The sequence below is a fragment of the Arabidopsis thaliana genome (genome assembly GCF_000001735.4).
Source record: "Arabidopsis thaliana chromosome 1 sequence".
NCBI lineage: Eukaryota > Viridiplantae > Streptophyta > Magnoliopsida > Brassicales > Brassicaceae > Arabidopsis > Arabidopsis thaliana.
Window position 1 is genome coordinate 17,090,634 of NC_003070.9, and position 14,595 is coordinate 17,105,228.

The 14,595-nt window shown below is 32.5% G+C and overlaps 5 protein-coding genes and 3 long non-coding RNA genes across 12 annotated transcripts; 6 read left to right on the forward strand and 2 right to left on the reverse strand.

The window, feature by feature from the left end:
- Positions 1-43: 43 nt before the first annotated feature.
- AT1G45163 (uncharacterized protein) lies at positions 44-831 on the reverse strand (the record flags this gene model as incomplete). Its single annotated transcript, NM_001198227.1, has 1 exon — positions 44-831. One exon carries the CDS (start codon positions 829-831, stop codon positions 367-369), a length of 465 nt encoding a protein of 154 aa, NP_001185156.1. The 3' UTR covers positions 44-366.
- AT1G45165 (uncharacterized protein) lies at positions 174-705 on the forward strand. The gene has a single exon (NM_202244.1). The coding sequence runs from the start codon at positions 236-238 to the stop codon at positions 566-568; it is 333 nt and encodes a 110-aa protein (NP_973973.1). The 5' UTR covers positions 174-235; the 3' UTR covers positions 569-705.
- Positions 832-1,205: 374 nt separating the features above from the next.
- Positions 1,206-1,449, forward strand: AT1G07293. Its single transcript, NR_139223.1, has one exon. It is a non-coding gene; the product is annotated as an other RNA (long non-coding RNA).
- A 1,195-nt stretch (positions 1,450-2,644) lies between these two features.
- On the forward strand, positions 2,645-2,927 carry AT1G07297. The gene has a single exon (NR_139224.1). It is a non-coding gene; the product is annotated as an other RNA (long non-coding RNA).
- Positions 2,928-4,874: 1,947 nt separating this feature from the next.
- Positions 4,875-5,079, forward strand: AT1G07303. Its single transcript, NR_139225.1, has one exon. It is a non-coding gene; the product is annotated as an other RNA (long non-coding RNA).
- Positions 5,080-5,346: 267 nt separating this feature from the next.
- AT1G45170 (outer envelope pore 24B-like protein) lies at positions 5,347-7,408 on the reverse strand. Of its 2 annotated transcripts, NM_001084211.1 has the most exons (4): positions 7,077-7,373; positions 6,581-6,727; positions 6,368-6,442; positions 5,347-5,680 (listed from the first exon to the last, which is right to left on the reverse strand). In NM_001084211.1, the coding sequence occupies exons 1-4, from the start codon at positions 7,275-7,277 to the stop codon at positions 5,600-5,602; spliced, it is 504 nt and encodes a 167-aa protein (NP_001077680.1). In that variant the 5' UTR covers positions 7,278-7,373; the 3' UTR covers positions 5,347-5,599. The 2 variants fall into 2 exon arrangements, with proteins under 2 accessions (NP_001077680.1, NP_175131.3); NM_103591.4 differs by having other exon boundaries at positions 6,368-6,727; positions 7,077-7,408.
- A 433-nt stretch (positions 7,409-7,841) lies between these two features.
- AT1G45180 (RING/U-box superfamily protein) lies at positions 7,842-11,321 on the forward strand. 4 transcript variants are annotated; one of them, NM_103592.4, is made up of 6 exons: positions 7,842-8,059; positions 8,625-10,198; positions 10,344-10,394; positions 10,476-10,574; positions 10,643-10,783; positions 10,901-11,321. In NM_103592.4, exons 2-6 carry the CDS (start codon positions 8,702-8,704, stop codon positions 11,048-11,050), a joined length of 1,938 nt encoding a protein of 645 aa, NP_175132.1. In that variant the 5' UTR covers positions 7,842-8,059; positions 8,625-8,701; the 3' UTR covers positions 11,051-11,321. The 4 variants fall into 4 exon arrangements, with proteins under 4 accessions (NP_175132.1, NP_001321544.1, NP_001321545.1 ...); NM_001333244.1 differs by having other exon boundaries at positions 7,849-8,059; positions 8,840-10,198; positions 10,901-11,263; NM_001333245.1 differs by having other exon boundaries at positions 7,858-8,223; positions 10,901-11,273.
- A 2,396-nt stretch (positions 11,322-13,717) lies between these two features.
- Positions 13,718-14,371, forward strand: DD18 (downregulated in DIF1 18). The gene has a single exon (NM_103593.1). It carries the CDS (start codon positions 13,773-13,775, stop codon positions 14,289-14,291), a length of 519 nt encoding a protein of 172 aa, NP_564494.1. The 5' UTR covers positions 13,718-13,772; the 3' UTR covers positions 14,292-14,371.
- The last annotated feature ends 224 nt before the right edge of the window (positions 14,372-14,595 follow it).

The following is a 14,595-nucleotide window of genomic DNA, read 5'->3' on the forward strand; positions in this document are numbered from 1 at the left end:
ATGAGCACACAACACATGGGAAAGATATTCTGATTCATGAATTACAATAATAATAAATCTCTGTTTGAAAAAAATCTTTGATATTTTACTTTTTCGATTAGTTTTTTCTATCTAAATATTGGTTGTATATGTATATGTTTATTGATAACTATGTAATTCTAATTCCTGATTCAAGTTAATAAAGTAAGATGTTAGAAACCCGAAACAAAAGTATATTTGTACCAATTTAATTTTTATGAGAAAGCAACACATGGGAAAAAGATATACTGATTTTGTTTGTACATCTATATCAAATAGGCCTGTTACGGATCCGGATATCCGGTATTTTGGAGGTATCCGGATCCGTATCCGTAACAGGCGGATCCGTCATTTCAGTCTCCGGATCCGTATCCGCCAACCCCTGATATTCGGGATCCTGAAGTCCGTGAAAAAGTACGAGTATCCGCGGATATCCGGATCTGATCCGGTTTTTTTTATCATCTTCTCTCCTCCCGAACACAAGCAACCGAACTTCACCACCAAGATTCTTCCCAGAAAAAACAGCTCCAAATCTGCAACGAAAGAGTGAATCCAACGCCAAGGAGAAGAGGAAGAGATAGAGGCAGCGGTTGTTTCGGTGGAGGTTGAGGATGAGGATGATTTGGTGGAGGAGGATGACGATTTGGTGCCATGGTGGTAGAGATGGTCGTTTGGTGGAGGCTGGTGTCTAGAGGAATGAGTGAGGAAGATGAAAGGATTAGATTTTTTGGAAAATGGGCCAAGATATGAGCTGGAAAATATCATAATTTTAATTTTTAATATGGCCCAATAAAACCCATAAACATAAAACATTGAATATTACCGGATCCGGATATCCGGTCATATTTTTTATTATTATCCGGATCCGGATCCGTATCCGGCGGATATGAAATATTACTATCCATATCCTGAACCGTTTCACACGGATATCCGGTTTTTTGGATCGGATCCCGGTTCCAGATACGGATACCCGCGGATCCCGGATATTTGTCCCAGGGCTAATATCAAATGTTTATGAATAATAAATCTTATTTTTGAAAAATAAAAAAGAGGGTAATAAATCTGTCTATTAAATGCTCCTCAACTAAATACATAAAATAAAAATGGCCTGTCCTCAGTAAAGGGTGTGAACAAAAGTGTCTAACTATTATTAAATTTATTTAAGGTCACCAATAATGCGTCTCCATATTGCTTTGATCATATTGTATCCTATTTAGATCTGGTATCATCAGTTGCTCAGGTTTAGTTGTCTCTTTCGTTTGGACTTAAGCTTCTCTTCCTCGATTATATTATTTTGTTAGTTTGGAGTTGAGCTCTTTGGTTATGTCTAGTATCTATCTCATTTAGTATTAACTATTAAGCGATGTTTGGCTTAATTACTTATTCGTTGTGGCGTTGAAAGGTTTAAGTGGGTCTCGATTATCTTACGGTTTATTCAGGAGACCCTTGACAAAGACACACTCATAGAGAAGATGCATCTTGTGCGGATAAGACCAAAATCCACTCTCATGTTTCCGTCATTTTGTGTTGAAGCCTGTTTTCATATATTATTATGCGGGAAGTTCTTATAGTGTGTTTCGAGAGTCTTGAGACAAGTTGGGTTTGATTTTTACAATGTATCAAAATCTTCTTTCCTACTTGTAGGTTATGAAAGATCATTGTGTTTTTCTGTAATTTAACTTTCGTCTTGTTTTTTGTGATTTGTAATCTTTCCAAAATTCTGATTATCAGTATTTTTTTGGAGAAAAAAAAAAATCTTTCACCAATAAAAATGGTAAAATAAATATCTTTTTGCTACTAAAAATAATCAATTATCTGCAACTTTAAACATTCATAGGGTTGTAGACATTGAACATTTATAGGGTTGAGGATCCGTAACCGTAACATAACCCGCGTACTATTGTTTATTGGTTAACATTGAGATTCAATCAACGATATTGTGCACGATCTGTTCTACACGCCCCACTAAAAATTTCCTTTGAAAAGATATTTGGATATGCATCTAAAAGATATGTAATATGAAAATTACAATTTTTTATATCTTCAAGATCTTGATCGATGTACACAATTTTTTAAAAGGAATACCAACAATATTCTTCTATTATTATTATTAGATCATTATAATATAATAATGAATAGAAAGATTTTGCATCTCTGGATAGTGGATACTTCTTTAAAGTTTTCTGTGATCAAAGATCTGGTCGAAGAAGCACTCATTGTAACTCGATCGAGTTGTCTTTTTGTTCTAAAAAAAAAACCTTCATCATCTACATAGAGAAAAGATTAAAGTAAACATAGTATTATAAGATATGATTTAAAATGTTGAAAGAAAAAAGTCTATTTACCAGTATACTTGTCAATTCCTATAAGATTTTGTGATTAGTGTAGCTAGGTCTTGGCCTACGATGATTTCGATAATAATAAAATATATAAATAGAAGAAGTATCAAATGCATGAGTTCTTTTTATTTCAATATAGGAAATGATTAAGAAAGAATTGCAATGGCGAAGAATTAAACAATGATTACTGTGTTTTATCGAAAAAGAAAAAGAAAAACAAGCAAACCAAATGTTTGTGATGAACTAATCCTACCGACCACAATTCATATAAATGTATATAAACTAATCCTACCGACCAAAATTTCTATCATATAATATTAGACCAAATAGATGTTTGTGAATCGTGATATGGTAGGCATTATATTGCACGAACAACGTGAGTAAACTCTTAGATTCTCCCGTTTGTCCTAAACATAGAAAACGCCAAAAACACACTTAATTAAACTACTTAAACATAGTACATTTGTATATACACACTTGTTATGTATCTTAAAATTCTATCCTCAAGCAAACAATTATATCATCATCTCAAACAATAAACGTAATATTGTATAAGCGATTAAGCGAAACTACTCGTAGCATGGATAATCACTTAGGCTAACAATGGATTATCAAAGTATATACAACGAGTTTTTGTGATGATTAACCGTTGAAAATTTGCTTGATTCATCTTTTCATTGTCTTTCCAAAAAGATCTGATTCCTTATTAATATATGTTATCAGAAGTCAGAAGAGGTCATCTACTTTTTTTGTTTATTTTTTGACTCCACATAGACACGTAAATATATTTAATCGTGAAACCGTCCAATGGCTCCCCTGAAACCCAAGAAAGGTGTTTTAAAAGATCTAATATATAATTTAGTATTAAGAAATGACAATTGTATGATGACAAGATATTACAAAATTAAAACTAGAGAATTTTCAGTCTATGACAAAAATCACAAAACTTTGTATAACAAATTACAAAAATAGTTGTGTCATAATATATAATTGTCTAAATACTTTTTGGAAAAGTTTAGGTGATTTTACCTCTAATTTAACTGTTATGAGATATGTAATTTTTTCGTGTAGCATATATATTTTATTTTATATAGAAATCTAATCTTACAAAATAGAGGGTAGAATTGAAATAAAATATCTAAATTGTATTTTTTTCAATATATTTACATTGTCCCAATTTTCATTTTAAGGGGTTATTACGGATTTTGTAATTTTTGGTAGTGGCATTTATGGATTTTTCATATTTGTTAAAATCTTAAGGATTTGTCATTTTTTAACATTTAAAAATGTTCATATTTATGTTGTTTTTTTGCTTGCTTAATACTTGGGTTCACCCCCTAGTATAATCCATCCATACACTCCCTTTTAATGACCAATTAGAATTTGACATGTCATCTATTTAAAGAATAAATAAATTAAAATCAATAAAACAAAACAAATTCGGTAGAATTTCAATTAAGGAAATTATTTGTTTGAGTTTATAAAATAGTGGTTAGAGTTTATATTTTGTGATTAAACGAAATTATATTTTGGTTTGACTTGATAAAATAGTGGTTAGGGTTTAGATTTTGTGATTAAACGAAATTATATTTCGGTTTGGGTTAATAAAATAGCGGTTAGGGTTTAGATTTTATGATTAAAACGAAATTATATTTTGGTTTGGGTTGATAAAATAGCGGTTAGGGTTTAGATTTTGTGATTAAAACGAAATTATATTTCGGTTGGGGTTGATAAAATAGCGGTTAGGGTTTAGATTTTGTGATTAAAACGAAATTATATTTTGGTTTGGGTTGATAAAATAGCGGTTAGGGTTTAGATTTTTTGATTAAAACGAAATTATATTTCAGTTTGGGTTAATAAAATAGCGGTTAGGGTTTAGATTTTGTGATTAAAACAAAATTATATTTCGGTTTGGGTTGATAAAATAGCGGTTAGGGTTTAGATTTTGTGATTAAAATGAAATAATATTTCGGTTTGGGTTGATAAAATAGCGGTTAGAGTTTAGATTTTGTGATTAAAACGAAATAATATTTCGGTTTGGGTTGATAAAATAGCGGTTAGGGTTTAGGTTTTGTGATTAAAACGAAATTATATTTCGGTTTGGGTTGATAAAATAGCGGTTAGGGTTTAGATTTTGTGATTAAAACGAAATAATATTTCGGTTTGGGTTGATAAAATAGCGGTTAGGGTTTAGATTTTGTGATTAAACGAAATTATATTTTGGTTTGAGTTGATAAAATAGTGGTTAAGATTTAATTTATTTATTCTTTAAATAGATGACATGTCAAATTCTAATTAGTTAATTAAAAGGGGGTGAATGAATGGATCGACCCCCTAAGGGATGAACCCATGAATTGTTCAAAATACATACTTTATACAGAATATTTAACCCTAGAAATATTCAATATATGACTAAGAATTCAATTGGTAGAAAAGCTTGGAAAGAAACTTATAGGCTATCTATGATATGGCTAAGAATTCAATATTTTTTGTGCAATAATCAATTTATACTTAGTTTCTAGAAGTAAACCAAATATGCATACACGTTTGGTTCTGCAGTGATGCAGATTGGTAGATGAATGTGATATGGTTGCACATGTTGTGAGCCCGTCGGTGTCGCCGCTCTTTTCGCTTACCCTATATGTAGCAGTAGTAGATTGGTGCTTGAAGTACCAACCTGATGTGCCCCGCCTAATTGCCATAATGTCTCTCCCAAGTTTTTTTTTATTTACCTAAGAGTTGTATATACTTAGATGTCAAGTTCATAGTTGTTTTGAAGCTAGAAAGCTGAGAGTGTTTGTTGGAGTTAACCAACAAACAAATACCTCATGGAATTAATTCATAATGTAGAGACTAGAGAGTATGTTGAATGTTGGGTAATACTCGTGAAGCTAATTTTGCTGCTTGTGTACTCACTTTGCTTTTGATTCTACTATTATTCTCTCACTAAACCAAGTTCATAAATGGATTGGGGAAAATAATTCCATCCTAAATGCAAATTCTTCATGTATTTGTGAGTATTAGCTCGAAATGTTGAATAAAAACACCTTCGTTGACAAACTCTACATTTTTGGGTATTCTTTTACTACTAATTGGACTCACTAATACTAGAATAGCAATTTTTGTGGTCATTATAGTCTTCACAATGATAAACAAGGAAACGACTAGAAATGTTCTAGATTCCTCTGTCAAGACTTTTGAATCCACATCAAACAACCGAAAGAATTGAGACTTTTTGGGAGCTAAAGTTCCAGGTTCCATGTAGTTTCTGCGGTCAGTTTTGGCGGCTTCAATTCCTCAGCTAGATTCATTGATGCACATACCTGTTGAAACAGTAAGAGAAACTCATTAACCACGACTGCAAAAAGAACCAATTTTAGCTAAGTGCTTATGAAACAATGTTTAAAAGATCGATTGCAGCATTCAAGAGAAGTTCTAGTTCCCCATTCACACATTAACATGTTCAACCCAAACTAACCTATAAGAAAACCTGGTCGATGGTACAACAAATTATTCAACCCAACCACCAGAACCAAGTAAGAGGAACTTAATCCCTAACCAGAGGATTGTAATTCAAGTCTCTTGTTAACACTCTCTCAAGATCACCATGCATCTTTTATGCATTAATAAAGATCACACCCATGCCATTAGGAGATTTGCATCATTCATACCAAGTTTATATCACCGCTTAAGCTTCAGTCTTTCTTAAATTCTTAGTAAGCAACAATAGATAAACAACATGGCTGGGTTAAGAATTTTTAACCTACTTGATAGAACTAAATGTCATTACAAGAAGAGCAATATAGTCTCATACCTACATGCACATATATGCTTGTTTTAAAGAACAAATTTTGAGAAGAGACAGGACCGTAAGAAGAAATGCTAAGATAACAGTATATAAGAGTATCTAGTGTCAACTGTTGGGATAGTGATATATGTAAAATTCAATCTACTCCTGCCAAAAGAAGTAGTGCTATGAACAAAAACAGAGAAGTGAAAATAGTATTTACCTTGAAAGATCCAGTTGATTTAGAGTTGTTCGACCATTCCAAACCAAGCATCTTACTAGAAGTCTGATAAGTTGCCTTGAGATTATCACCACCATAAAGTTTATGAGAAATCGCAAAGTCCCACATATTCTTAGCCACGTCATAACAAGGCTCAAATGTAGCTATCCCTCCATGAACATAAGTATACTTCAGCTTACAATTCTTTGTACCCACCATGTAATTAGCAGACAACTTGTTTGCTGGATCAATCACAAAACTCCCGTCAACAATCGTCCGGTTATCTCCTCTCATATGAATGTAAGTCAGATTCAAAGGCTTCTCTGCAATTCTGATAGTGTTCATAAACTGAAACCTAACATCCTGCAGCATAAAAACCGAAACTTTTTACTTCAATTTCATTCATTTGCAAAGAATCCATTCAAATAGAACCTTGTGTAACATCCTGCAGCAGAAAAACCGAAAATTTCTACTTAAATTTCACTCATTTTTCATAGAATCCATACAAAAATAGAACCTTGTGTAAACTAACATTCTGTAGCATAAAAATCGAAACTTTATACTTCAATTTACACTCCTAACCTAGTTTAATCTCCAAAAACTCTTAACTTTCTCAGAGACTCCATACAATTTCATCCATTTCTCATTCCTTATAGGTTTGAAGCTAAAAGGGTTAACTTCAAAAACTTGAAACTAAGAAAAAAGGAGTAACCTTTTTAGGGACGTTGTAGTCGATGATGAAGAAGCCAGGCTTCTCAACGGCGAGAGAGAGACCATTAAAGCTAGGACCGGCGACGAAGGAAGCATCAGTCATGGTGGCTCGTAGCTTAGCATTGCCGGCGTTGAAGGTAAGCGAAGCAACGCTACCGCTCTTGTCGACATCGAACTTTCCCTTGAAAGAAGCCTTCATCATGGAATCAATCGGAGAATCCAATCGGAATTTTCAGGATAAAACCCATTGAAGTTTTCAAATTTGGGCTTTTCGTGGGCTTCTTAAAAATGTATAAAACGCCGTTCCGTGGGCTTCTTAAGAATGTATATAAGGCGGGTTTGAATTGTCTAACGTCCTTTCACAATTAACTTCTTTGGATTCGGTTTCATCAACTTTAAAATTTAAGAAAAGAAAGCCGCGTGCGTTTGGTTGGGACGTGAGACAATAGACAAAGACAACTTCTCACTTCTCAGTTTTTAATTTTGCCAACTTGCTTTTTGTCTTATTTCTTCCCATTTTACCAATTCACATTTTATTACAAAAAAAATAGAACTATATATATACACATCTATTACTATATTTTCCAATATTGTGATTCTTTACCTCTTTATTAGCTAAATATGTATTCAAATTTGTCTTTTGGTAACTGCACTTTTTTTATTTGACTTTTTCTTAGAAAAGTTTCCATCTTTTCTAATATTTTTGAAAAATATACTGTCTTGATAAATGTGAATTTGAACCTAACCTATATATATGTAATAATAATAATAATCTTCTCTCCGGATTCTATTCTCATTTGGTTTGTGTGCTTTGCTTTCGCTTTCCTCAATTCTCTTCTTCTTCATTATTTTTGCCTTTTACCTCTTTTCTCTGCAATCGGTTTCTTCTCTCATTGTCTTTGACGAAAGAATCTACCCATAAGAGCGTTTCTTTGCTTTCTCAACCATAACTTTCTCAGATCGATTGGTTTCTTCAAGCGATTGGTGGGTTATTATTAGCTTTCTGTGTTTTGTTCATCGTAATATTCAATACAATCTCTCGTGACTAAAAATTGAGTTTTTGAAATAGATTTTAGCATGGGTTGTGATATTTGAATGGATATCTCTGTTTTTAGGAACGAACTTGTTTGGTGTTTCTTTGGCAAAAGGTTATTGCTTTATGGTTTCACTATGGTGTTTGTATTGGTGGTTTGTTGATACGAATATGTTATTGTTCCTCATGTTGCAGTGTTAGTTTTTGACTTGAGAGTTTGCTAAAGGTTTGATCTTTATCTTATTTACTGATGCTATTCTTGTTGTAGCTATGTGGATTGTTATAGGTTGCTTGATTTTGATGTTCATGTGTCAAATTGATAATGTAGCTTTTGTAGCTGATTAATTAAGTATAAAGATTGTAATGCAGTTGAGTTTTTGGTCTTAAGATTAGGCATTGTATATTATACTTTTGCTTGCATATCTTGAATTGCTGTATTGTATTTTTCTTTGGCTGAAAGATAACTCCTTATGTATTTCAATGTGAAGGTAACTCTTTTCTTTTTTTTTATTTTAGTTTCCAGGATTTGCTAGATTGTGAAAAGTGGTGAGAGTCTCTTGATTTGTCAAGTGTCAACTGTGGTTAACGATAGGATGCAGGGAGAGAGGGCTAGTCTTGGTTCTTTATCAAAGGCTTTGAACTTTGAGCGCGGTTCTACGTCTAGTAACGCTGTGGTAGATCAGCAAATTCGTTGGGAGAATCTTCACAATTATGGTGATAATGATTTGCAGGATTACATGAGTTCAGCTGCTGATACAAATCCTACTTTTGCAAACTCAGTTTATCATGAGAAACGGGGCTTGCAGAGGTTTAACATTGGTGAGGCTAGCTCTAGTGGGACGAAGAACGAAGGGGCAAGTCTCACTGAACAATGGAAGGGAATTGGAAGGTTTGAGGAACAGAGGAATGATAAGCTTGAGTTGAGCCCTTTGTTTGTGCAACCATCTAATGGAAGCCGCGTGGTTCGTGATGTCAATCTAAATGCAGAATACAATGAGCATCTTGAGGATATGAATCCGGTTACAGTTCATCCTGGTCATTTTGAGGTTAATGGACTTAGGTCTGAGTTTTTACTAGATAACAGTGTTAGAGCTGGTTCCTCTGTTGATGGACGTCGTGCATCCTGTAAAAGAAAAGCTCTTGATGCAAGCGGTGGTCAGTCCTCTTCAACTGGAGGTTTCCGTGAGTTCCAGCGTGGAGTATCCAGTTCTTGGATCTCAGGTCCTACGTATTACAGCCCAGCAATGACAGCAAATGATTTAAACATATCTCTTGATCATGGTCGAAGGGGTTTGGTATCTAGCGCTGTTCCAAATCTATCTCCTCCTACCATCACAGAGAGCTCTAGTAGAAATTACCCTGTCTGGGTTAATCCCACATATCAACAAGAAACCGTAAGCAATTTTGCTCCATCCTTGAACTCACCAGGGCTTATACCTGCAGATCACCAGCAGATCAGCATGAGATATGGACATGCGTTAGGCAATTTTGCATCTCAGAACCCAAATGCTCCTGCTACTCATATGCCCCCTGTTTCAAGAAATACATTTCAATGGAACACAAGCCCCGTGGCAGCGGTTATATCATCTAGTTCTGCTACTCCTGTTGACAGAAATGTTATTCATCGAAATGCAACCAGACAAAGAAGTAATACTCTAGAGATTCCCTTGTTTGTCCCAGCTCCTGAACTGAGAAATGTGGCCCATGGTCATATTAGCAGAAATGCAAGTGGTGCTAGACATGTTGCATCGTCTTCATCCAGGACAAGTGTTCAGCCATCACCGTCTAGTCCAGCATTGACTCCTTACCAGAATAACTCACTACATAATCAAAGAAGATTATCTGAAAACTTTCGTAGGTCATTGCTTTCTTCCCTTGTTACACAGCAGAGGGCTGCTCGTTCATTGGCCCATCCTGCCTCTCCAAATGAGCACGTGCTTCAATCTGGTGGTGATAACACCTCTCAGGTGCATAATCGAGCTTCCTCGAGAGCAGGTCCAAGACAAGGGCAAGATGCAACTGGCATTTCTCATTCTTTGCGAGGCTTGGCATCCACAAGTCGAGGAAGAACCAGAATGGGGGCATCCGAGGTTAGTTTCTTATCAAGATTAGTGTTACCTTGTGTTTCTTATAGATAGTGGTGTTAGATTTATGTTCATATCGACTGTAAACCCTATAGTTTTCTTGAGCAACTGCGTAATATAGAGCTGAGACTGTGCTTCTCTTCTGAAACAGATCCGTAACATCTTGGAGCACATGCGTAGAGCAGGGAACTTGCGTTTGGAGGTACTGTTTTCGATTTACGTATAATACAAAAAGATTTTACCTGAATGATCGTTTAATCTTTTTTTGTGATGCTTTTTTCAGGATGTTATGCTTCTCAATCAGTCCATAATGCTAGGTGCGGCTGATATTCATGACCGATATAGAGACATGCGACTTGATGTTGACAACATGACATATGAGGTAAAGCCAGAGCAAACCCATAATCATTTATTTGCTCATCATACTAACTATGAGTATAAAATCTGCAGGAGCTGTTGTCTCTAGAAGAACGGATTGGAGATGTTTGTACCGGTTTGAACGAGGAAACCATATCAAACCGATTGAAGCAGCAGAAGTACAAAAGTAGTACTAGATCTTCACAAGAAGTAGAACCATGCTGTGTTTGTCAGGTAAACAATATCAGATTTGCATAAAATTTTGTATCGCAATCCTGTTAATGACTTGCACTTTTGATTCTTCCTATTAATAACCATGACTGATTGCTAAAATTGATGCAAAAACTGTAGGAGGAATATAAGGAAGAAGAAGAAATAGGAAGGCTGGAATGTGGACACGACTTTCATAGTCAATGCATCAAAGAATGGCTGAAGCAGAAGAATCTTTGCCCGATTTGCAAAACAACAGGATTAAACACTGCAAATAAGCCACAAAGATAATGATCGAAAGACTGTTGGGTTCTAACCATTTGTCGAATCTTCAATACCATTGAAGCCTCATCAGAACACTGCAGGCAAGTTGGTGTCTGCTTTTGGGGTTGACTGAAGATAGGAATGAAGGGAAAGTAACTGAGGGGGATAGAGAGAACAGGAGAACCTAAGAAAAAACTTTGGTTCTTCTGAATTTATTTCTATAAGTTAATTTTACCAATTAGTTTTATTATTATTATTATTATTATTATTATTATTATTATTATTATTATTATTATTATTATTATTATTATTTATTACTAGTTAAAATTTTCTCATACACCGCTAAACTAATCGTATAAATTGTTTAATGCTCACTCTATTTCAACATATAGGAATTTGTTGAACTACAATCAGATAAATAAAAACTGCAGATTTTTAATGGTTATAAAATAAGACATCAATCTATTATTTATATAGAAATTTGAAAATATCATGTAATATGAAATAAAAAAATATATATTCAAAACATCTTATCTTATTATATAAAATATGGTTTTCAAAGTTACTAATTCATAGGATCGTGTCACGTGTCAAGTCAAACGATCAAATGTTTCTTATTATATAAAGTATGGTTTTCAAAGTTACTATTCATAGGACCGTGCCACGTGTCAAGTCAAACGATCAAATGTTTACATATGTCACTAAAAATTTAAATTTTTTATTCTCTTAAAAAAATAGAAAATCTAAAAAAGTAAACAAATTTACATATACTAATTTATATGTCTCGATATATATATAAATTTTACTTTTATTCAACAAAAGGAAAATTAACAAATTTGTTTTTACATGTGTTATTGGTCATTTAAATGTAGCACATATTAATTTTTTTAAAAATAATTTAGTATGGATAATAATACTAATTAAAAAGACCATTGAAATTTAAAATAGTAATATAATTTATTTAACATTAGTTTAGTTGGATAAAATTATATTTGTCAATGTAATATAATGTTTTCATTCGTTAAATCAAAACTCAAAATATTAATGAACTTATAAGAATAAATTTTTGAATACTTATGTTTTAACCTAAGAATTTTAACGCATCATACGATGGAGCGTCTTGCATCCTTTGATGTGTTATTATACCTATGTTTTATTCTAAAAATTTTAACTCATGTAATCATAAGTGAAAATAGGATATTTTGAGAAAAATTGGTTATAGGATTTAACTTTTCAATTACTTTTAATGAGAATATTTTCATTTATTAATTTTAACTCATGTTTTAGATATAGACATAATTTTTTTATTTTTCGCCAGATAAGATAAGATATAAATTTATTCAAATATTTAGTAATGATATTTAAATTTTGAATAGCAAATATGTCAAATAATAATTCATATATTTTTAAAATATTTAATTTTGTATCATACACATTTAATTTTACCATACATTTTAAATATTTATTTATTTATAGTAAAGTACTTTGTTAGTCTATACATTATCTCTTTTTTTGTAATGTGTAGGGTCAAAAGCTTCCTACGATGTTTTCATAACATAAAAATTACACTCGAACATAGATCCCGTGGAAACAACGTCTCATATGTATCCTCTAACAACGTCAGACTTACAACACTCAGACAAACATCAAATAAATTCAGACCAAGCGATAACGAAAACGCATAGTTTGTTAATTCATCTGCTAGGCGATTAGGTTTCATACACACATGAGTAAACTGCACTATCTAGTTCATATACACTCCATCTTATTGATGATATTTCAATTTTAAATAGTAACTCATATACTTTTCAGTATTTAATTTATTATTTCCTTAAACCAAATTTCAATCTTACAATTTCGAATTTGCAATACAATTTAAATATCTATTTTATGATAATAAAAATAAAATTTAATTTGATTGTATAAAATTCAAATACAATTCGATTTTGCAATAGAAAACAATTTAATTCTATACACTCCATCTACTATTAATTTTCCATTATAGTTATAAATTAGTATATGTAAATTTGTTTATTTTTTTTAGGTTTTTTCTCTTCTAAGAGAAAAAAAAAAAGTTAAAATCTTTTCCGATACATGTCAAAATATAAGATCGATAGATTTGCCATGTGTTACGATCGTATGAGTTATTAACTTTGAAAATCATACTTTATATAATACAAAACATGTAAATACATGTTTATACATATATTTACAACTAAAAACATGTGTAAAATCTAATGGATTTTTAAATACATGCTTTTAGCTCGAAAAAAATTTGATACGGAGAAAAAAATTTGACGGGAAATAACATACGTAAATATCTGATCAAATTATCTATAGTACGATTTTGACGGGAAAAAAAATTATTTTAAAGGAAGAGCTTAACTTTGAATCTCACTAAACCAGATCATACATAATCAATCCTTTCTTTTATCTTTTTTTTTCTTTTCATTACGTGTAATCGTGTTGTGTCTAATATATCAGTTTGATTTGTAATAATTTGAATAAAAAAGGGAGTGTTGTTATCTTTAAGTTTGCCCAAAATCTATAGTCATGTTCGATGTAAACGTATCTTAAACAAAATTATTAAATGTTAAAGATAGTAACATACAATTATTAATGAATAAATGTTTAACTAATTAAATATCATTTAGTGATTGTCCTATAAAATCTCTTGTTTTCTTGTTTCATATCATCAATCTTACATTCAAAACTTAAAGTATTCTTACATCCAAAAACAAAAACAAATATGGCAAAATCTCTTCTCATGGTAATGCTCGTGTCTATAGTAATGTTTTACATGGCTCGTCCAATTTGCTCCCAAAAAATTAATCCACATTCACAGGAGATGCCAGAAGATGTGGCCATATCTCCATCTTCAGATTTTGATTACGTCGAAGCTCCCGATGAAGCTCCATTCGAAGAAGCTGATTCACCCGCAATGGAATATGATAGGGAGCTTGCTCACCATTACTCGGACAAACAGCTCAAGTTTCTTGAGGCTTGCTCTGAAAAGCCGAGTTCAAAATGCGGAAATGAGGTTTTCAAGAACATGTTAAATGAGACAATGCCAATTACGGAGGAATGTTGTCGTGATATATTGAAGATGGGCAAAGATTGCCATCTAGGATTGGTTAAACTCATATTTGCCACATATGAGTATAAAAATATTGCATCTAAGGGCATTCCAAAGAGCAAACAAGCATGGAATGAATGTATTCGTAGAGTAGGTAGCAAGATTGGTGCTCCAGTCTCTTTTGAACAATAAACTAATATTTTTATGTGTTGATGTGTCTATGGGTTTTTGTAAATTGACTATTATCATTATAAAACAACTGCTACCATTTTATTTTTGATAATCAAGAAGCCAAAGCCTTTCAAGATTTTACGTTTCTATTCATCATTTGAATTAATCTATCCAGCAAAAACTAAAAACGCATATGTAAACTAAAAACTTTTCAAATATAACATGATTTCGCCAGGATGGTAAAATTTTCTAAATTCAACATTTATTTTCGATCTACTCGGATATGAAATTTAAATTATATATATAGACTTTCAAAGTTGAATTT